A 24,226-nucleotide genomic window follows, 5' to 3' on the forward strand; every position below is an offset into this window, starting at 1 on the left:
CAAGACAGTTGTTAAGTGCGTTTTGCCCCATTTTACAACCTTTGTTGCCACAGTTGTTAAGTGAATCATCGCATTTGTTAAGTTAGTAGCACAATTTTTAAGTGAATCTGGTTTACCCATTGACTTTGCTTGTCAGAAGGTCACAAAAGGTGATCACATGACCCTGGGACACTGCAACTATCATAAATATGAGCCCATTGCCAAACATCTGAATTTGATCATGTGACCATGGGGATGCTGCAAGTGTGAAAAGCGGTCATAAGTCACTTTTTTTCAGTGCCGTTGTAACTTCGAATAGTCACTAAACAAATGTTTGTAAGTTGAGGACTATTGGTACTATCTGACTATCAAACCTAACCAAATGGCAATATTTGCAGTTATAACATTTGGTAACGACATTGTTTGGACTAGCAGTGTTTTCAATTTCTGAGACATCTTGAGATACTAAAACACCAACTCTTCATTTTTATAGACATTTGTTATCAATAAATCAATTTGATATGCAGATATAAAGAAATCAATGAAATGTATTAGAAATGTATATGTAGTTGACTATTTGCATTTGATTATATATATAGAATTGTAACTGTTTACTGTAATGACATATTCATACTACAATACAGTTTTCTTTTGTATTTCTTTCACTGTTTCGTTAAAGCCTTTTTGATGTCTTTTTTTCTTTTACCTTCTCTCTTCTCTTTGACAATTTATGTATTTCCATCTTTGTCAGCCTTGTGATTTTTTCTGTCTCTTTCCCTTTTTTACCATTAAAAGACAATAAATAAATAATAGTAAAGATCTGAAGGATCCAGATCTTTATTGTTTGTTTTCATCGTTGTTTTCAACAAGTGGGCATCTTGTTAATAAATGTGGTGCTAAGGATGAAGAACCGTTAACACTCTTCAAATCCTGCAACGTGTTATTATCCCAGGATAGCAACTATTAACACCATAGCAACTATTAACACCATTAGCAGCTTCTCTCCCTGGTGGACAAAAACCACACTGAATTGTGATCCAAGCTGAGCCTACAGAAATGCCCAGGGTTCCAGCAAGTTTCCATATTTTCCCCCTTTTTTCTTGTTTTGTGATCTGCAGCAGAACAAGCTGCATCTAGTTGGACCCTAAAGAGTCTGTAGCTAATCTTTGTTTAACAATATTTACTGTCATGCCCAGATCATTAGTAATTCATCTTGCAAACAGTTCCACATTTAATCACCTTCAAAAAACAGAACCATTTCGGCTGCTTTGTCATTTGTCCCACTCATTCGATGGGTGGATTCCATGAGCAGAGTGATTCATAATGAACTCTTTTATTGGCACCCGTTATTTTTTCTCACCAGAATCAAGAAATACCACATGAAAGAATTTAACAGGATGCTTATAGTGGAGAAATTTGTGAGTAAGCTTTAGAATTAGTTGGCTAGGCATAATGTACTTGCTAGCTGTAAGGTTCTTCTAGAAGTCTATGGGATGTTGCATTCTTCTTTGGGATCAGATGTATGGGATATTTTTCTAGTTTGGGGAACCATATTTCAAAAACAACACCGGTATCTCTGGAAGCATTCAGAGGAAGACAAGCAGGATGGTTAAGGGACCAAACCTCAAATCTATGTGGAATAATTAAGAGAATTGGTTATATTAATCTGGGAAAAACAGATGAAGTGAAGGCATATTTCTGACAACTGCAAGTGTGCCTCCCCTAAGCACTGTGAATGTGGCCCTAGAAGGGGAAAAAACCTCATAATAGTAGATAACTATTTCAAGGAGATTAATTTTCAAATGAAATTTAAGAAAAACTTATTTATGGTATTAGGTATTAAAAACAGATTAGGCTGCTTGGGAGACAATGAATATTTTGTTTACTTGAGGCATTTCAGGGGAAAAAAATTCTATACTGTAGGAAGTTAGACTTATTGCTTTGCTTGAGGCTCCTTGCTAATGTGTAACATTTTGGTTCTCTTTTAGTTCTATTGTACAATCTTTCTTTGTGTGTCTATACTGAAACAAGGTCCACTGTGAGCAATGTGGGTTATTTTCTAGGAAAGATTAATACAATTTCAAGTGTGAATTGCATTTGGTCAGTGGACCTAATCAAGCTTACTCTGTTGTAATCATGTGTAGTAGCATGCTTTATTAATTACAAGTTGCAAGACTGCTTTAGTTTTGACTTGTATGGCCAGTTCCGCTGTATTTAGAACAGCAGCATGCTAGCTAGGGAATTCTGGGAGTTGAAGTCCAGATAGCTTAAAATTACTAAGGTTGAGAAACACTGTCCTCAGCCAATGAAATCACAACAAAGGTCCTGGAAATCAAGGTCATTTTCTTGCCTCAAGGTAAAACTATAGAGATGAGCTGCTTGCTTGCTACATCATGCCAGGGATAGCAATCGTTTGGCTACATGCTTATTAATGGCCTGAATAAAGCTCTATGTTGAAGGATTAATTTCCTTTGTTGTTGTTTTATTCCCACCAAGTGAAAGTACTGGATCTCTGAAGTATAAAGAAAATGGATTTTGTCCCTTTTCTCCAGCAATCATGGGAACTCTTTGTGACCCAGAGGAAGCTGAGCTGGAAATATAAGCTGGCCCTCTTTGCTCTCTGCACTTCCATCAGTTTAATAGCAAACCTGTTCCTGCTTCTACCTGGATATTCCTTCCTGTTGGACTATCCAATGCGTTCTATCATCACAGTCAATATTTTATGGATTCTCCTGTCTGTGAATCTGTACTTTTTCCGGTCTCTTCGCTGCTTTGTGGTGGTATTCTTCCTTTCTTGCGGATTGCGTGAAGGCAGAAACACTCTCATTGCTGCTGGAACTGCTATGGTGGTTGCTGGCAACATCCAAAATATTTTTTTTAACCTGAAGCAGCTGGCAGATAGTGTGACTTGTACTCTCAATTCCCAGAATTGGACTTTCCTTGACCTCACCCATCTTAAAGCAATTCGGTGGATTTACAGTCAATTGAAGATTTCGGAACATCTGTTTGTGGTACGTGACAGCTTAAACGTGTCTTTCTTGGTTTCAGATGAAAACCTGAAGTTGCAGCTGGAAAAAACAAGACTGGGCATTCATAATATCACTAGCCAGATCTCCTCCATAATAGCTCTACAGTCCTTTTTGGGCAAGAAAGTGCTGCCTTTTCTGGGGACAATTTTGGTTTTGCTTGGCACATATCTCTTCATCCGAAACTTCCTGAGCCCACAGACCATCAAGTTTAAGAACACGTACATTACACGAGGGCTCATCAAGTACAACGAACAAGTATGGCAGCAGCAAAAGCTCTCAGTGCTGCCCCTGAGTAAAGAAGAAAAAAAGGTATATTCGATGGTGCCATCTTTTTGCCAGACACCTAAAGAAAGGAAATGCACAGCACGCTTTTTTCTCCCTGTGCTTGCTAACCTTTGCATTTGGGTCCTCTCTGCAGCAGTAGATTATTTGCTGTACAGGCTCATTTTTTCTGTGAGCAAGCATCTCCACGATTTCCCTGAGCTAGAGGTCCACTTCAAATTGTATTACCATGTAAGTATCTTAGCTACAGTGCAGCACTTTTTATATTGCTTCAAATACAGATTTTCTACAGAATAAAATTATGCTAAAAAATAGGATTGAAAACCTGGAGGTGGGTAGGCATGGCATTAAAAAAAACAACCCAAGTTTTGAAGGGCCTGAATATTAAACAAAAGCAAAAGCAACACCAAGCTTGATGTTTAAGGCAGCTGAAAGCAACATGAGGAATGTTTGATGTGCTTGAGGGAGAGAAAGTGAGAATCCTAAGCTCAAATTTAGAAGGTATGGAAAATGCAATGGGGTCGTCTTTATCTGACTGGCTTAAGTAGGGTCTGTGACTTCAGCCAATATAAAGGCACTTTGCTTATTTTTAGTTTCTTCAATAAGTGATTTCTTAAATTGCCCAAATTTGGAGATTTACTGGGGTAAAAGATTCTTTGCGTAGCTTTCTTCCCATGTATGCATTTGTTTCTTAACATTTGTATTTTATCCATTTTCAAGTGACGTGTGGGGATGAACTTCATTTTATCCCAACACCATAATAGGGTAGCAGAGTAGGGTAGTGTTTCTCACCCTTAGCAAATTTGAGATGTGTGGACTTCAGCTCCCAGAATTCCCCAGCCAGTGTGATGGCTCAGCAGTTAAATATGTTGAGCTTGTCAGCTGTCAGTTGAGCTTGTCAGTTGAGTTTGTCACTTATTGCTATCTATTGGGTGGGAAGGTAACAAGTGTTCTGTGTGCTTTGGCATATAGTCATGCTGGCCACATGACTACAGAAGTGTCTTCCGACAATGCTTGCTCTCTGGGATAAGAAACAGATGAGCACCGCCCCCTAGAGTCGGACATGACTGGACAGGGAAAACCATTACTTCTTTTTTTTTTAAAGTTTCCATGACTGACTACAACCTGGGTCTCACCAGTCTCAATCCTATCCCCTTAACCACTATGCCACATTGATTTTATTAACTAGATTGTCTGCCAAGTGACCTACATAAACTCTTTGCCCATAAAACAGAGGCCAGAACTGTAAAAAGCAGAGACCACAAAGCTGAAGCCATGTTAACTATAGACAAAACTAACAACATCTAAGGGTCACATATAAAGCATCAAGAGAATATCTTTTTCATATTAAACTAAAGTCAACCCCCCATAGATTTGTTACCAGATCACTTCTAATTCCCATGAGCTACCAGAAGCTGCTGGAAGGAAAAATATATCTTCTTTTGCTAGCTCTCAAAGAGGCAATAGGCATACGACTCTTGGAAATGTTCTTTTTTCAGCTGAGGTTTTCAGATCTGCTTGCCAGTGATGAGTGACTCAGCATTCAGCAGATTTATGGCCTGTATTTCTTGCCAATTATTGGGCAAACTGGAACATTGAGCAACCCCTTATATTAAGGACACACAATCACTTCATAACTCTGGAAGCTAAACAATTCTCAGCAGGCATCAAAATGTTTCTCTGATACAATGGCGCAACCTAAGAATGTTTCTGTTTGCTCACTTGCTTTGCTCTCAGCAAGTTACCTCACATTCTTGCTTTTTAAAAGGAGAGTAAATAGATTTTTTAAAAATATAACTGTTGCAAACACTACATGAAATTTTTCATCTGGGATTTTTTCCTTCAAATATTTTTAACTTCAGGTTCATTGCGTAGATTACCAGAAGACTCTTTGAAAATGCTTTTTAGCTGTACTTTATTGAACTTTAGTGCATGCTTTTGGATTAGTTTCAGCCCAAATTATGTTGTGACTGATGACATGCAAAATATTTGGTATGTGCCCTGCTTGTTTTGACCATTTTGAAAGTATTTTTAAGCTAGAAACTCTTCCTAAATGGTTGGGAATAACCATTTCAAACTTGGAAAAGTTCCAGTTTTGCATACTTATGTTGTGGTGTTTGTTGTAGGTTGCGTTGATTTCTCAGAAAAAAGTAGGATAATAATTCAGAATACATAAAATCAGCAAATGTTGAATTTGACATAAAACTCTGATCCAAAAACACATAATTCTGAAATATTGAAGCACTCCATAAAACAGCAAAAAAAAAAAGAATTAGCACTCAAAAATAATTTTACTTCTCACCCTTGAGGAAATTATTTTACAAGAAGCAATTATAAAAAACGTAGGTTTTCCAGCAAACAAGTCATTTGGGTTCACTGATGTAACTGGTTCTTATCTTCCAATTACAATAAAATAGGGAAGAATATAATAAATGTTACCTTACAGTGGGGCAAGGCAACTTAATGTCTACTATTCCATGTATATGTCAGCTAAAAAAATTTTTTTTTTTATCTCCAGTGAAAAATAAAGTTTTTTAGTGTAATAAGAGGTGTCTTTAGGGTGTGGTCAAAAGAATGAAGACACTGTGTGTTGTTCATAAAAAAACAGGCAAAGCTTCCATAACGGATGTGATCTTAAACTTTTTTGACCATACCCTGCAGACATCCCTGAAATTCTAAAAGGTTTAATTCTGAATATCCAAGGGATTTGTTTGGTTTTCATTATCTCTCCGGAAGCTCTTTGTCTTTTCCTGCTCCAAAGGGCTTTTCTGAGAGTGAAGAGAAATGTATTTCAAAGAAATGTACGAGAAAGTAGCAAGAGAAATGGCCTGCTTCCAACAAAAAAATATGCTCAAAACACCATGCAGGGAAAACTGAAGTAGGTTTAAAGACACCTATTCAAGATAGAAAAGCAGAAGTTTCTTTCTAAGATTTTCTTTGAGACATTGTATGACAAATTTTGGAACATATAGCTAGAGGAGAGGAGCATAAATGCAAATATCCTACAAGAGATAATTATTGAGCTAAACAGGTCTTTGCTCCTTTTCACTGATTAATCACAAACAATCTTTGTATACCTACAATGAGTGGGAATAGTGGCTGGTTGCCAGAAAAATTTGTCCTACTTTTAGCAATTAAGTTGTAAACTAAAATCTCTGTTTAAACATTTATTTAAATTCTTCTCCAATATAATTATATTGAGATGTTGAATTAGATCAGCCTAGTATGGCTCTGCTGTTGGAATTGAATGGAGCTGTAGCCCAAAATAAGTGACCCCATTAACATTGTCCAATATATGTTTAATGAAACATTGAATTGTCTAATACAATGAAGGAAGAAATGCTAGGATATTGCAACTTTCTATGACCATTGTATTGATCAGATAATGACAGCATATGTGTGCAGTGATGATGTTGGTGGGATTGTAGGAGATCTACCATTCTTGATTCTCTTCACCTGGCTCGTGCTAACCTATTTCAATTGTGCTCATCTTATTGATACAGTGACTCTATTGGAATTCTTCAGTTTGTTTCCATCTAATAAATTGTCGATCAGAAGGTTGGCAGTTTGGTGGGTTGAATCCTGAGTGCCGCGTAACAGAGTGAGCGCCTGTTACTCGTCCCAGCTTCTGCCAACCTAGCAGTTCAAAAGCACATAAAAATGCAAGTAGAAAAATAGGGACCACTACGGTGGGAAGGTAACAGCGTTCTGTGTGCCTTTGGCATCTAGTCATGCCGGCCACATGACCACAGAGACGTCATTGGACAAGCACTGGCTCTTCAGCTTTGAAACAGAGATGAGCACTGGCCCCTAGAGTTGGAAATGACTAGCACGCATGTGCAGGGGAACCTCTACCTTTACCTTTACTAATAAATTGTACAGTAGTCACTATCTAATGCTCACCACATTCATCTACCCAACACATACATACACACCCAAAGATATAAAATTCAATCAAGATATCCATAAATAACCATCTAAAATATTTTGTTTGACTACCTCTCATTCTTCTTTTAGAATATCGCCAAGCTCAACAAAAATCATGACCATTGGCCATCTCATTCTGAAAGCTTGTTCCACAAGTGGTAAACATCTCAGCTGGCCACAATTTTGGAAATCATAAAACATAACAAAATGTTCCAAGGATCCTTGGAAAAACAGAAACATAGAAGGGTTCAATTATATCCCCACCCAAAGGGTAAAATGTCATCATCAGGAACAAAAATATAGTGTTAACTAGTTTGTTAATATTGTTTGTTCACCCAATGACATATAGTTAATGAGCAACTTGAAAACTGTTAGGTCTTTCAAATACCAGTTACTGAAAAGTGAATAGCACCTATTCAAATCTGGGTTATATTTGTATTAAAACTTTAAGAGGCCCATTCGTGCTGTACTTACTCGAAACTCAACCCTCTGTGTGCTGTTTGGGTCTTATCTCTTAGCTAGTTCAACTTAAATGGATCTGTTAAGAAGCCCGGAGACAGAGAGCAGTCTCTTAATCAGGGCAGCCCAGATTTAGGAGCTTCCCCCGTTCAGTCTGCCTTTTGTGTGCAGGAGGGTGGGGGTGGGGGTGCTCAGCCCTCACTTCATCCAGACTCTGCTATATAAATTGGTCAGCAAATCATGAAATATTGATGGAATAATTTCCCATTGATTTCTGACAAAAAGCCAAAGAAATAAGGTCTGGGAAGCTTTCAGAGAGCCTTTGCACGCATAAAACAGCAATTTTAGTAAGCTTTAAAAAATTAAGTAAGGAAAAAACTTCAGCTCTGCATGATATCATCATCCCAGCCTCTGAATCTCAGACACTGGAAATTACACATATAAAAGCAAACCTTTGGCTCTCAGTAGATATGATACCTCATTGTAAGTACCAGCCATTACTGCTTCACGGCAGTTGGGAGAAGATGGGAAAGGAATATCTATCTTTCCTGGCAATTGCCATTTCTCTTTTCTTTGTCAGAATGCTACTTTCTATTTTCATACCTTAGTGCAATTGTTATAACTGCTTGCTCACCCCACACGCCACCTGCCCTCATTACTCTTATTTTAGCCCAACTATGGTTGAGTGATGCTAGAAAATGCTATAAATCACAAAGTTATCCAAGGGAAATCATACTATTAATCCAAATGTCCAAGGTATCTATAAGGCACAAGGCCGGAGAAGTGTGCTGGTTATCCAGCCCTCAATATATTCAGGCAAGGATTTTTTCAACAGGGCATTTGGCACTCAAGGAGAACAAAATGGTGATCTTGTCTGAGGAAGGTTTGGCTTCTTAGAGATATCTAATCATTGTTCAGTTTAGGTGCAGCCTTGGTTGGTCCCCAGTGGGAAAAACCTGCACAAATTTCTGTCCTTCATGTGGGGTGGAACTGGGAGAGGAGGAGACAAGGTCTGACCAATGGCAAGAGTGGGGGGATTTAACCATCCCTCATAATCTGATCTGGATGAGCTGGCAGTGAAGCAAGAGAAGCTCTCAGAGATATCTGCAGCAAAGTGGGACAAGATAGGGCAAGCCCCAGCTACCACTAATGTTACCGCACAAGCCCCTCTTTTAAATGCCTATGTCATGGTGTCGTTGTGGGCAGGGCACATCACAACATTCTTGCATGTCTTCAAACTCTGTGAAATCACATTGTGTTCTTTGATTGCTAGAAAAAATTGAGGCCAGCCTCCCCAATTTCCTTGTTTTCTGTTGGTATAATCTCTTGGCAAGGAATAATTAAATCACCATTTATTTATATTTTGGTCACACTCCATATGGGGTTTGAATGTTTAGTTTCTGGGACTTGAGTTATATCCATTGACTTACTTACTGACTGTGAGGATGCTTCTCTCTCTTCTCCTAAAGCATCTGGTACATTGGATTAACATACCAGAGGCAGCACCCTCTGAATTGTGCTTGTTAGATTCTCAGTAAAGGAGGAGAGGTTTTACTGTGAAGTTCCCAGATCTCCCAGATCTCATGATCTACCCACTCCATGACAGAGAGTAGCAGTGTACAAACAGATACTTTCTATACAGCCAATTGTAATCACTAGAAGAAATGTACAAATCATTGACAGTCTGGATTCCCATGTGGGAAGGAGTGCTGAGGAATAAGAGGCAGTGAAGTTTAGATTGTTTGGTCGGGAGAAAGAGAGTTAAGGAAGCTCCTCCCTAGGAATTCTCACAATATATACTTAATGATCGAAGTAGTTTTCTTTAGTTTGGTAAGATATCTGTCTATAGGTGAGAAACAATAAAGGAAACTGTTCAGAAAAGCTCAGCAATCTCTTCCTTGGGTTTTGGAGACTGACATCTATGTGACATGTCAGAACCACATTGGCATGTGGTTGAATTGGGAGTGTTCTTCCTTCCCTGCCAGAAACGTGTCAGCAACACTGTTGGCTAAATTGGCAGAACACCCTGCATGGTGTATTGACCAGCAGTCATATTGTTGAGGTGACTGACAGGAGCCAGGCAGATTCAAACCTCTGTTAGGTCATTGGTTCAAGTGTGACATTGCACAAATAGACAGGCTTCTGCAAGAAAAAAGTGGAAAATGCCAGGTCAGTTTCAGTTCTGAAAAAAATGGAAATCAGCTGGATTCTGCTACGGGCTCGAGATAGCAGAAAGGAGACTTTATGTGGAAACCTCCTTCAAAAATGGTTATCCAACCATCTTAATTTAGAGGGTCATGTAGAAGCCTTGTACAAATTTATGGAGATCCTGCTTCTAATCACAGAACAGAGCATTTAACTCCAGAGTTAGGATGACAGCAAATATTTACTGAGGGGGACTGTGTGGAAGAGTAAGCAATTTAGGCCCCCTTCCTCCTGATTCAGTATAGGATTTGGCAGTGCCAAAGCAACATCACCAAGAGACAATCTATTCCCAGAATTCCCCCACCATCCAGCCATCAATCTCTTTAGACAACACTATTTTAGCCCTCTGATAATCTTGTTCCTTCCTCAAACCATTTGAGTTTGCTTCATAGATTCTTGCCTATTGTATTCAAAAGCACATAGGTGATCATTGCTGAATAAGGGGGCAAGAAAGTGGGATCTCCCTTCCATCATTATTCTGTTCTTATTCAGAATAATTCAGATGATGATGCTTTTAGCATTGCCAAATCTTGCATCTACTGCCAAATGTGAAAGGTACACTAATGGTTTATGGTCTAGGCCAGACAGTTTAAGAGACTGTTAATATCCTGTTGCAGGAAAATAAACCAAACATCTTATTGAGAAACCTTGTCATTGCATTATAATTTGAGGGGTCCTTAGTGCTCTCTGAGCTTACTTGTTTTCTTGCAGACATTTCATTACCCAAACTAGGTAACATCATCAGTGCTAGTGCAAGCTCAGAGAGCACCAAGGACTCCTCTTATTTCAACCCTGAGCTACAAATATTCTCCTTTATTAACTGTAAAGGTTCCCCCGCACATGCGTGTTAGTCATTTCTGACTCTAGGGGCCGGTGCTCATCTCCGTTTCAAAGCCAAAGAGCCAGCGCTTGTCCGAGGACGTCTCCGTGGTCATGTGGCCGGCATGACTAGATGCCAAAGGCGCACGGAACGCTGTTACCTTCCCACCGTAGTGGTCCCTATTTTTCTACTTGCATTTTTTACGTGCTTTCGAACTGCTAGGTTGGCAGAAGCTGGGACAAGTAACAGGCGCTCACTCTGTTACGCAGCACTCGGGATTTGATCTGCCAAACTGCCGACCTTCTGATCGACAAGCTCAGCGTCTTAACCCACTGAGCCACCACGTCCCTTTATTAGTGCATTGTAATTTATTTAAAATTATTTTGTAGTAGCCATTTCAAAGATCAGCACAGATCTTGGCATAACCTTTATCTTTTATTTTCCGTTATGCAGAAAAATGCAGCTAAATTCATCCTGAACAGTGGGGAGATTGTTGACAAGACCATTTACTTTAAGACGCCTCTTTTTGAGGAGACCTGCATTCCCAAACCAGAGATATCCCTCTCTACTGTATGGATCCAGCTTGGAGTTATTTTGTTCTTTCTAATAGTGTTGGGGCTTCTGACTTCTACACTCTCACAACTTAAAATATTAGTGGCAACTGCATTCTTTCCAAGTACAGACATGAAACGGATAAAGTATCTGCACACAAAATTACTAAACAGAAGATCTAAGTTCTCCGGAAAAAACATGAAAAGGAAATTTAATTCATTTGCAAAGGTAAATGGTAAATAACATGAAATGCAGTGCTGGTTGGTGTAACTTTGTTCAGAATGTAATTGTAGAATCCACCTAAAATAAGCAACCTCAAAACTTTATCAATAGAGCCAGGATCAATACTAGTCTCTCCCCAAGATTGCCCTAAAGGGAATCTTCACATATTTTTCTATAAATATGGAAGCTACTTAGGTCATAGACCCACATTGCACTGGTTATTATCTCTATTGTAAAAGTAATGTTTTGACTCACATAGATATTGTCTCTGCACAAATACCTATAGCCATTATTGAAATGCATATGTGTCTGAGGTTATTCTTCCTGCTTCCTCCATCAATACCAGAAGGATGAAAGAGAAGAAATGCTTAGAATTCATCCTCCCTGAAATGGGTCCACTCATATATTTTTTTCTTCATTAGCTTTGCAATTCTGCTTAGGAAACAGATATAAAAAAACCCTCTTGTTTTGTAATACTGTAAGTAAAACTAATCTTCTCTTTCTCCTTCACAGTTACATTTTTGGTTTCCCATCCTCCAGGCACTGGGAAATGCCAGGAAGAAAGAAACAAATGTGGCAAAAGAAAATCCTGCTTAAATAGCATTAGCCACAGGTTCTCAAGCTCAACATTTTGCCTGGTGAAGAGCTCCTGAACTTAAAATGTTTTTGTGTGTTTTGCCTTAATATGAAATTTGGAAACATTAAAGACACATTAAAGAAATGCAAGCCTCTATTAAAAATAAATCAAAAACATTTGCTTTATTTTGTTTATACTGGTTCACATTTGACTGCAGAACTGTGCCATTTAGCTTAAGATCATTCAGTTGAGCAGATTATTTTTGACACCCCATCGAAACATCATTTTCTTTCGAGATACATAATAATAATAATTAAACAGCAGAGGCAAAGAGAAAGAAGTGGAGAAAATCAGAAAATACAATGACTTGCAAATAGTAGTAGAAGGACTTTGACAAAAGAAAGCAAAAATAGTTCCAATAGTATTAGGTGCCTTGGATGCAACGCCAAAACATGTAGAGCACCACTTGAAAATATCAGCATTGACAAAATTACTACTGGTCAATTGCAAAAAGCAACTTTAGCTGGAAGAGTTTATACACAGAAACAATACTTTTAATATCATCAAGAAATAACATCTGCCTAGGCGATGTCCTTGGGAAGAACTCAATAGATGGACAAAAATGCAAATCCAGTCTAAACATCTGGCTGACTATGCGACCAGCTATATTGTATTAAATGTATATTCTGCCCAATTTATTTCAATAGTGTTTTCAATTTGTCTCCTTATGCCTTTGCCCAATCTTTTCTCCTTCATTTTTGCCCTATACTGTTTTGTGGCTGGGCATTGTCTTTTCTGATATATCATCACCAGGTGAGTTCAGTTCTTCTAACAATAATGACAAATGCACATAGAAAAACCCAGAACCCCCCTTTTGTTTTGTTTGAGGCAAGGAAAAAAGACATTTACTTTGCTGTGGAAAATTACTCAAGTCAGATCCATTGCATTTTCTTAAAACTGTAAACCCTGGTTCAGTTGTCTTCAGATGGCAAGACAGGTCATTGAAAAGCACTGCAAACAGTCCTTAGGGATAATCCAGCTTTGTTTCAAGTTCAGTAAACCAGAGCAACCCCAAAATCTTATTAAATGCATAAGAACAGATCCAAATGATGATTCAATGCCATGTGAACAGAGAGAAGCAGATCTGCTTCTGGAATGCTGCAAAGGGAGTGCAGTAAGAGGATCTAACTAAGGTTTTCTAAAATGGCTTATGGAGGGACAGCCCATCACTTAGCTCTCAAATACAGGCATTGTGATATATCTAGTTCAATCATGATTGTTTTCATTTTTTAGATTAATTCATGCCTTAAAGCAGGGGTGTAAAACTGCTGGCCCATGGACCGGACGCATCATGTGGAAGCCGCACCCACCCCATTGCCGGCCATGGCAAAACTGTCCCGATACGTTGCTCGACATCATGTGATGTCGCGAGTTTGACATGTCTGCCTTAAAGCTATACACATTTATTTCAAAGACTGTTGAGTTAAATAGCACTTAATAAGCTGCATCCTGTTCAAATCAAATAATAATTCATCATTTCCAGATTTTATTCTAGCAGATTATAATGGCAGGTGCTCTATGTCATCTAATCAGATAGCTCTAATTGCTATACATCCGGCACTAAAATAAGATCTGAGAATGAGATTATCATGTGCTGGAAAAATAACAGTGATTTCTCTAAAAGTCAAAGTACATGAACAGAGAGAGGATCTTGCTGTAATTTTGCAAGGTATAGCAATGATTAAAACATCAATGGGCAGTGCAGTATATCATCCAGAAATCTTCAAGCACACAAATCAAGAATTACAATTGTTCTGACCTACAGAGAAATAGGGAAATAGCACATGTGTGCTAGTAGTTTCCAACTCTAGGGGCCGGTGCTCATCTCCATTTCAAAGGCGAAGAGCCAGCGCTTGTCTGAGGACGTCTCTGTGGTCATGTGGCCGGCATGACTAGATGCCAAAGGCGCACGGAACGCTGTTACCTTCCCACCATAGTGGTCCCTATTTTTCTACTTGCATTTTTACGTGCTTTCGAACTGCTAGGTTGGCAGAAGCTGGGACGAGTAACAGGCGCTCACTCTCTTACGCGGCACTCGGGATTCAACCCACCAAACTGCCGACCTTCTGATCGACAAGCTCAGCGTCCTAACCCACTGAGCCACCGCGTCCCTTCTCTCTCTCTCTCTGTCTCTCTGTCTCTCTGTCTCTCTGTCTCTCTGTCTCTCTCTCTCTCTCTCTCTCTCTATCTATATATCTATCTATCTATCTATCTATCTATCTATCTATCTATCTATCTATCTATCTATCTATCTATATATATATATATATATATATATATATATATATATATATATATATATATATATGTGTGTGTGTGTGTGTGTGTGTGTGTGTGTGTGTGTGTATTCGGGTCTTTTCCCGTGTAAGATTGAGTCAATCTTACACAGGAAAAGACCCGAATACGCCAAGACCTACATATATATATATATGTACTCCAGTGAAAGAAACAGTGTAGGACAACTGTATTATCTGAAGGCACACAAATCCTAAACCTGAATAAAGTACAATAATCAATAGGCCAATACTTACAGTATATTGTATTTACTACCTAAGACATGTGGAATTCAAGACTTTCTCCTACCTCTTCAAAAGATTTTGATTGTGTTATGAAGCTTTTTTTTAACATCCTACTTAGATTATGTACAGGATCTGTACCCAACACTTTTCTAGTTCAGCTTTCCTGTAATTTGTATTCCATTTTTTCTCTCTATCAACTCACATAACCTTAGCTCATCCCAAAATGCTAAATGTAGTCAAATCAGATTAGTAATGGGATAGGACACCATTATGAAATGACATGATTATAGGCTATTTTTAAAAGTTTGAAGGGAAAAAATCCCAGAAAAAGGCAGTTGACAAGCCACTTTTTATATTGTTGCCAAGAAAATTACATGGACAAGTCCATGAAGTCATCACTCAACTCAAAGAAGGTCACGATAGTAGGATTGCCCTATTTTATCATTACACACAATCCTGTGAAGTAGCTTTGATTACAGATCAAATTGCATATTCTGCTGTATCTACACTGAGGAGAGTTAAGCTTTCTCTCTCTTGCCATTGATGTTAAAATCCTGTTGCAAACACCATGAGCTAAAGGGGAAGGGCACTCCAGTGGTTGCAAATGGGTGGGGAAGATTTACCCCATCCAAATCAACACAGGTTGGTCCTGATCTATATCAGGAGCCATCCACTTATAATGCTAGAAAAACCTAGGATCTGGTGCATGTTACATATATTGCCCAACCTCCCTTAGGGAAAGGGCTAGGTCAGCTGTTACTTTCATAAGGTACAAGAAGATATCTCCTGTTGGCATCTCCTGAATGGGAGGAGGCAACAGATCCAAAACTAGGAGAGATTTATAAAAGTGCTTTAGAATAATCAAGAACGTCTAATGCTGAGGTGATTTACAGGATTCAAAACTAACATGACTAAATTAATTAGGTCCTGGTCTTTAGAGGCTAGAAGAACTGAGTACTAAATCCCCAAGGTGGAGAGCAATATTTGAATTGCATTTTTAAAGAAGACGATTAATTAAAGCCTATATCATAGTGTCATGGTTTGGCAGTGAGAGATTTCAGGAGAATACACAAATGGAAATGGGAAGAATCTTACTTATACCAAAATATCATCTAGTTTGTCAAAATAATCAAAATCTTTTGGAGGAAGAGGGAAGATAATGTGTACTTCAGCTTGATACAAAGCTTAGGAAAATAATCCTTGGAATCCCATGACACAATACTAATTTAAAAATATTTTGATTTTGGCTCTTCTGTGATGGCCTCCCAAATCATAAGAAGTGACCTTTCTGGAAGGTTTTGTGCTATCTTCTTCATTTTATCTGACTTACATATTCTTACTTTGTCTAGTCGAGATGGTTCACAATTCCAAAGTTCTAAAACTGATCTCAGTATGTCATTCAACATGCTTTTAGTCCAATAAAGAAATTACTGGATGAAGATTTGAGCCTATTTGTTTTTGTCTGCCAATAAAACAGGCTTGGACTCAAGCAAATAATGAATAAATGAGACAGTTACCGGAAGAATACTAATTATTTTGTGAGGTTATTTTGATTCAGTGAAGAGTTGTCCACTTTTCCAACATAAGGTGTTCGCTTGACAGCAATAGGCTGACATTCCTGCAATGATATAATTAATTTTTTAAACTTTTTTTTCTTTTCTTAATGGTGAAGTGAAAAAAATAAAAAAATAGAATACCTAACAGTCTTCATCAAGGATGTTCAAACTTGGCCTTTTTATGACTTGTAGACTTCAACTCCCAGAATTCCTCAGCCAGTGTGCGTGACTGAGGAATTCTGGGAGTTGAAGTCCACAAGTCATAAAAGGGCCAAGTTTGAAGACCCCTGGTCTTTTTTTTAAAAAAGAAGTTTTATTGGTTTTTCAATTAAAATCTACATATTTAGAAAGCATCATGGTAACTGGGTAATCAGAGATTCAGTAACAGAGTTTTCAGTACATAATTCAGGTTACATTATCAAAACGTCCTTCTCAATTTCCCTTAACATTTCATACAACCAGTTTAAACTAATAAATTTCTAGAAATAACATGGTCAGTTAAAAAAATTGTCAATTCAATTTCATTGAGATATATCTATGTCCTGTTATTAAATTTTACCTAATTTTAATTTTAATTATATTATTCAAATTTAGCCTTTAACATCCCGAATAATATTCACAACCCAAATTTCCCTTATTCCATTACAGCAAAAACTATAGCATCTAACATGTACACAGTGGCTGAGTGGCTATGTTCTACCTAATAAACATTGTCTGTTTCACATCATAATACATCACACGTTACTGACAGGACCACAACCTATGTTTATCAATCTACAACTATTTATACACAACCAGATTCTGTTTTAAATTTTAGCTAATTCTTAATTCTTAAATGGAATAATCAAACGCCTTTTAACATCAAACGTGGGATCTATAAACCAAATTTCCATTATGTCAGTGCACAAATTATAATATCTAAAATAAGCCTAATAGATACATAAACACATACTAGTTCTATCTCATAAACATTTTCTATTTTAGATCCTGATAGATCACTGATTACTAAAAGGATAACCTTTAATGGTTCTCTAAGAACTCACTTTTTAAATCTAACTCGGGCTTTCTTTTTTTGCCAATCAGGTTTCCAGACCAAGGCCTTTAAATTGCCAGATAGGTCTCCCTTTGCTCCAATACATATTATTTGAATCGAAGGAGGTCATCTAGCCATCAGTGATCCACAAAAACCAAACCATTTGTAATCATTATGTTGTTGCCCTGTTAGTTCTAGTCACTGTATTTGCTCTAAAAACTTTATCTTCTGTTCGGTCTGGATTCCTCTTCCATCTGGGTTCATCTACTTTAGGTAGAGAGTCTTATCCAGTTTTGTAATTAGTGCTTGGCTATCCAGGCTTTCAGGAAACTGTCTTTGTTGATTTTCGACGTCCTCTATGTTAGCATCACTATCTTGCACATAGTATACTTCTAAAGTTATAGGCTCTTTCGATGGAGTCAAAAGTTGAGTATTAAGTTTTCCTATTGTTTGTTGGTCCTTAAGTTTATTTGCCATAGTGATAGTTCCTTGTACTTTTAGAGTTGTCGGTTCTTTGGATAGAGTAAAATTTTTGTATTAGCTTTTTCAATATCTTGTTGTACCCTGTGTTCCTCTGTCTCAGTAGCAATTTGTTCCAGTTTTGTTATATTCTGAGTTGTAAATTCTTTAGCTGAAGTCTGGGTTACAGCTTGTAAATTGGAGTTGGCACCTAAATTTTCCAGCCTGGAGATAAACATCTCAGAAACTTTATGGATTGTTTCTAATATGAGCTTATAGTCAAGCGAAGATTGTGGCTGATCAGTCTCCATTTTGAAGTAACAGTAAATAGTCCTTAGTGGAGGCTAATTTTTAAACAAAAGTCAGTAAATGTTCACCTCCACAAGCCTTGAGTTCACCTCCAGCTGTTTCAGGTTTTTATCTTTAGCTGATAATGTCAAGGGCAGTTCCAAAATAAACAGGTTTATTTGCCAAAAAGGTCACAAGATGTCCCCAGCATACTTTTTCAGACAGAGTAAATTTATCAGTTTTGAGTACCTTTAAGTAACTTTTAAGTAATTCTTTTCTCTCTTTTCTCTCTTTTTTTAATCAAATAGACAGAATAGCCATTTTCTGTAAGGATAGGAGTTTTGGGTTGCCAAAAATAGAACGGAAGTAAGTGAGGAATTAAATAGTATTATTCTGTTCAAGGTTTTCTTTTTTCTCCTGACGTGATCAAAAGCCGCCCTTAAGGAGGGTGGGGAAAAAAATGCTCCCTTCCCTCTCTTCTCGCTGGGGGAAGCAAATTCAAGGAGTTTTTGACAGGCAAAAGTAGGCAATTAGGAAAGGAAGAAGGCAATTCTCACCCAGTTTTCAAGTGCTTTGTTGTGCTTTTGGCTTTGATTGGAAACGGCTAAATGATGGGCCATGGGAGTGGTCGATTCTTTCTTTGTCAGTTTGGAGAGTAGCTCCAAGCCGCCCTTCTACCACTGACTGGAGAGACCTCTCCCCCTCCAGGGTGACTTTCGACCCCTTTATAGGGGCCCCCTGATGAAGAAATCCAGATGACGTGGGGAGCATTCCCTCACATGTCTGGTCGTGCCAAAAACCGGAACCAGAAGACCCCTGGTCTTGATGCTTTGCAATCTGGCCTAGAAGTTAAAAAGGAGGAGGAAACTGACAAAACTCTTGTCAATTTTCCGTCCAAATTATTGAGGGAGAGCTGCATGGCCATCAAGGTGGCATAAAGACTCCTAGTACCTCCTCCCACTCCTTACCTCCACCCCACCCACCCCTCAAATTCTATTTCTGCAGAATTTCAGCACCATATCAATGAGTTGAGATAAATCAAGTTCTGGTTTCCTCCAAGAAAGCTGACATCATACACAGAATTCTGAAGTTGCTTTCATAAAATCATAGAAGTTGAAGAAATCATTTAGACTTATAATCCAACTCCCTGCTTTATGCAGACATCCAAATTAAAATATGCCCAAAAGATGGCAGTCTAGCCTTTGTTTGAAAAATTAATGAAGAGCAATCCAACATTATTCCAGTTAATTGGTTCCATTGCCATTATGCTCTGTCACAGATGCCTCATTTCCATGTATTGGCAGCATTAATTTTATATATAGAATCTGTATATACATATATACCATGTATATACAGCTGAAAATAAAAAAAATATTGGAACAATAAGTTTTTGTTGTTGTTAGTTGTGAAGTCGTGTCCGATCCATCGCGACCCCATGGACAACGTTCCTCCAGGCCTTCCTGTCCTCTACCAACTTCTGGAGTCTATTTAGGCTTACGCCTACTACTTCAGTGACTCCATCCAGCCACCTCATTCTCTGTCATCCCCTTCTTCTATTGCCCTCAACTTTTCCCAGCATTAGGCTCTTCTCCAGTGAGTCCTTCCTTCTCATTAGGTGGCCATAGTATTTGAGTTTCAACTTCAGAATCTGGCCTTCTAAAGAGCAGTCAGGGTTGATCTCCTCTAGGACTGACCAGTTTGATCGCCTTGCAGTCCAAGGGACTCACAGGAGTCTTCTCCAGCACCATACTTAAAAGGCTTCAATTCTTTGGCGTTCAGCCTTTCTTATGGTCCAACTTTCACAGCCATACATTGTAACTGGGAAGACCATAGCCTTGACTATACGCACTTTTGTTGGCAGGGTGATGTCTCTGCTTTTTAGTGTGCTGTCTAGATTTGCCATGGCTTTCCTCCCCAGGAGCAAGCGTCTTTTAATTTCTTGGCTGCAGTCCCCATCTGCGGTGATCTTGGAGCCCAGGAAAATAAAATCTGTCACTACCTCCATTTCTTCCCCATCTATTTGTCAGGAATTAAGAGGGCTGGATGCCATGATCTTGGTTTTCTTAATGTTTCAACCCAAGTTTTGCACTCTCCTTCTTCACTCGTAACAAGAGGCTCTTTAGTTCCTCTTCACTTTCTGCCATTAGAGTGGTATCATCTGCATATCTTAGGTTGTTGATATTTCTCCTGGCAATTTTAATTCCAACTTTTGATTCATCTAGCCCTGCCTTTCTCATGATGTGCTATGCATATAAGTTAAACAGACAGGGTGACAGTATACAGCCTTGCCAGACTCCTTTCCCAATTTTGAACGAATCAGTGGTTTCGTGTCCAGTTCTCACTGTTGCTTCTTGACCCACATATAGGTTTCTCAAGAGACAAATAAGATGGTCTGGTACTCCCATCTCTTTAAGAACTTGCCACAGTTTGTTATGATCCACACAATCAAATGCTTTAGCATAGTCAATGAGGCAGAAGTAGATGTTTTTCTGGAACTCCCTAGCTTTCTCCATGATCCAGCGTATGTTGGCAATTTGATCTCTTGTTCCTCTGCCTCTTCGAAATCCTGCCTGTACTTCTGGTAGTTCTCGATCCACATATTGCTGGAGTCTAGCTTGTAGGATTTTAAGCATAACTTTACTAGCATGTGAAATGAGTGCAATGGTGCAATAGTTTGAACATTCTTTGGCACTGCCTTTCTTTGGAATTGGAATGTAAACTGATCTTTTCCAATCCTGTGGCCACTGTTGAGTTTTCCAAATTTGCTGGCAAATTGAGTGTAGCACTTTTACTGCATCGTCTTTTAAGATTTTGAATAGCTCAGCTGGAATACTGTCACCTCCACTAGCTTTGTTGTTGCTCAGCTTTCCTAAGGCCCATTTCACTTCACACTCTAGGATGTCTGGCTCGAGGTCAGTGACCACCTCATCGTGGTTATCAGGGACATTAAGCTGGTTTTTGTATAGTTCTTCTGTGTAATTTTGCCACTGTTTCTTAATCTCTTCTGCCTCTGTTAGGTCCCTGCCATTTTGGTCCTTTGTCATGCCCATTTTTGCATGAAACATTCCCTTCATCTCTCCAATTTTCTTGAAGAGATCTCTGTTCCTCCCTATTCTATTATTTTCTTCTATTTCTTTGCACTGTTCATTTAAGAAGGCATTCTTATCTCTTCTAGCTATTCTCTGGAATTCTGCATTTAATTGGGTGTATCTTTCTTTTTTCCCCTTGCCTTTCATTTCCCTCCTGTCCTCAGGTATTTGCAAAGCTTCTTCAAACAGCCATTTTGTTTTCTTGCATTTCTTTTTCTTTGGGATGGTTTTAGTTGCTACTTCTTGTACAATGTTGCGAACCTCTGTCCAAGTTCTTCAGGCACTCTGTCTATCAGATCGAATTCCTTAAATCTGTCACCTCTACTGTATATTCGTCCAGGATATGATTTAGTTCATACCTGAGTGGCCTAGTGCTTTTCCCTACTTTCTTCAGTTTAAGCCTAAACTTTGCAATGAGAGGCTCATGGTCTGAGTCACAGTCAGCTCCTGGTCTTTTTTTTATTGACTGTATAGAGCTTCTCCATCTTTGGCTGCAGCACATAGTCAATCTAATTTCTGTGTTGACTGTCTGGTGATGTCCATGTGTAGAGCCGTCTCCTGGGTTGTTGGAAAAGAGTGTTTGCTATGACCATTGTATTCTCTTGACAAAATTCTATCAGCCTGTGCCTGCTTCATTTTGTACTCCAAGGCCAAACTTGCCTGTTATTCTGGTTACCTTTTGGCTTCCTACTTTAGAATTCCAATCCCCCATGATGATAAGGACATCATTTTTTGGTGTTAGTTCTATAAGGTGCTGTAGGGCTTCATAGAGCCGGTCAATTTCATCCTCTTCAGCACTGGTGGTTGGGGCATAGACTTTGACTACTGAATGGTTTGCCTTGGATTCAAACTATGATCATTCTGTGATTTTGGGGATTGTATCCCAGTATTGCTTTTCCTACTCTTTTATTGACTATGAAGGCTACTCCATTTCTTCTGAGGGATTCTTGCCCGCAGTAGTATACCTGATGGGCATCTGAATTAAATTCACCCATTCCTGTCCATTTTAGTTTGCTGATTCCTAAGATGTCGATGTTCAGTCTTGTCATCTCTTGTTTGACCACATCCAGCTTTCCTTGATTCATGGATCTTACATTCCAGGTTTCTATGGAGAAAAAATCTTTACAGCATCGGACTTTCCTTTCACCACAAGATACATCCACAGCTGAGCATCCTTTCGGGTTTGGCCCATTCATTCTTTCTGGAGCTACTAGTACTAGCCCTCTGCTCTTCCCCAGTATCATATTGGACGCCTTCCGACCTGAGGGGATCATCTTCCAGCGTCATATCTTTTTTCCTTTTGCTACTGTCCATGAGGTTTTCATGGCAAAGATACTGGAGTGGGTTGCCATTTCCTTCTCCAGTGGATCACGTTTTGTCAGAACTCTCTGCTATGACCTGTCCATCTTGTGTGGACCTGCATGGCATAGCTCATAGCTTCATTGAATTACACAAGCCCCTTCACCACGACAAGGCAGTAATCCATAAAGGGGAATTAGTGCAGAATTCACTAGAGTATTTCTGACAGATCCAACTTCTGTTTGAAGACCTCCAAATATAAGCTTATCTTTAGGTATAAATGCCTCTATTTTTTCTATAGCAGGGATCTTCAAACTTGGCAACTTTAAGACTTGTGGACTTCAGCTCCCAGAATTTCACAGACAAGAATTTTGGGAGTTGAAGTCCACAAGTCTTAAAGTTGCCAGGTTTGGAGACCTCTACTCTATAGTTTTTTTAAAAAAACACACACACAAATTAGGGAACCTTCAGATATATGATTCCAAGCCATAAGAACTATGAGTTCAGTTAAAAGACTTAGTAAAATTTGCTATGGTTTGTTTGTTCTATTTTTGTCAAAGGAAAGAGAAAGGAATATTCTGCAACCTCTAACCTATTTCATTAAATATACAAAACCTCAAATATTTGTTTAATCAAGAAAAGAAGCAATATATAAATACATACCTGATCCCGTTGCCAAATTCGCTTGTAAACATATTCTGGGAAAGGGTCACAAGAAATGTATCTCCCCTCTCCTGCTTTGATATGAAAGACTCCACTTTGAAAAGCCACTTTGCCCCGCAAAATGGTCACAAGAGGGACTCCGTGGCAGACCATTCCTTCAAATATATTAAAATCATTGGCCTGGTGATGTGTCTTTGCTGAAATAGTCCTGCATTTGAAAGAAGAACATTTTGGGTCTTCTGTTTTAAGCTGGAATTTAAACCTCCTGAGAACTTTTCAAAGCTCAAAACAGCAACAACAACAACAACAGAGCAGCAATGTCAAAACACTCCTTTGGAAGTTCCACTGAAGCAGACAGAGTTTTAAGTAAGTTACAGTTTTGAGACAAAATTAATATTGATATTTATATGATTGTTATGTTTTTAATTGTACAGTGCCCAGAATCAATCTGGAAGTGAGATAGGCAGTCCCTAAATTTGATATAAAATTTATAATAAAATTTATAATAAAAATAAATTAGAAATATTTTCCTAAGAAGGGAAAATCTCTTCTCATTTTGGAACCGTAAGGCATGTCTATGAATACTGAAGAGGCTTCTGTAGAACCGTTCATGTAGTCACCTTTGAAAGGAAAGAAACTCTGAAATAGTAATACAATTCACTGAATCACTGAAAATATTCAAATGGAAAAGCTTCAACACACACACGCGTGCGCGCGCGCGCGCACACACACACACACACACACACACACACACACACAGAGACACAGAGAGAGAGAGTCTGAAAAATGGCTAAGGAACTGTTTGCCTGGAGCTCCTTAAATTAATGTTGGTGGAACTAAGTAAGAGTTAGGAAAGCTGATAGAGAGAATAACTCAAAGATAAAGAGAAGGCCCAGACTGATTGAACAACTACCAAGAAATTACTCAACATAGAATAATAGAGAGAGAGAATGAGAAGGAGGTACTCAAAGGATAAGGTAAAGGTAAAGGTTCCCCCGCACATGCGTGCTAGTCGTTCCCAACTCTAGGGGCCGGTGCTCATCTCCATTTCAAAGCCAAAGAGCCAGTGCTTGTCCGAGGACGTCTCTGTGGTCATGTGGCTGGCATGACTAGACGCCAAAGGCGCACAGAACGCTGTTACCTTCCCACCGTAGTGGTCCCTATTTTTCTACTTGCATTTTTTACGTGCTTTCAAACTGCTAGGTTGG

General features: G+C 38.7%; 2 protein-coding genes across 2 annotated transcripts in view; one reads left to right on the top strand and one right to left on the bottom strand.

The window, feature by feature from the left end:
* Positions 1–2,507: 2,507 nt before the first annotated feature.
* DCSTAMP (dendrocyte expressed seven transmembrane protein) lies at positions 2,508–12,124 on the top strand (the record flags this gene model as incomplete). The annotated part of the gene is made up of 3 exons (XM_081326015.1): positions 2,508–3,521; positions 11,155–11,481; positions 11,989–12,124. 3 exons carry the CDS (start codon positions 2,508–2,510, stop codon positions 12,070–12,072), a joined length of 1,425 nt encoding a protein of 474 aa, XP_081182141.1. The 3' UTR covers positions 12,073–12,124.
* Positions 12,125–16,162: 4,038 nt separating this feature from the next.
* DPYS (dihydropyrimidinase) overlaps positions 16,163–24,226 on the bottom strand; it is a gene marked incomplete at both ends in the record, with an annotated part of 42,045 nt that continues 33,981 nt past the window's right edge. The window contains 2 exons of the mRNA XM_081325619.1: positions 16,163–16,249; positions 23,019–23,226. Of these exons, the coding sequence (XP_081181745.1) occupies positions 16,163–16,249; positions 23,019–23,226 (295 nt within the window). The remainder of the gene's footprint in view (positions 16,250–23,018; positions 23,227–24,226) is intronic.

The sequence above is a fragment of the Vipera berus genome (genome assembly GCF_964194415.1).
Source record: "Vipera berus genome assembly, chromosome: 3".
NCBI lineage: Eukaryota > Metazoa > Chordata > Lepidosauria > Squamata > Viperidae > Vipera > Vipera berus.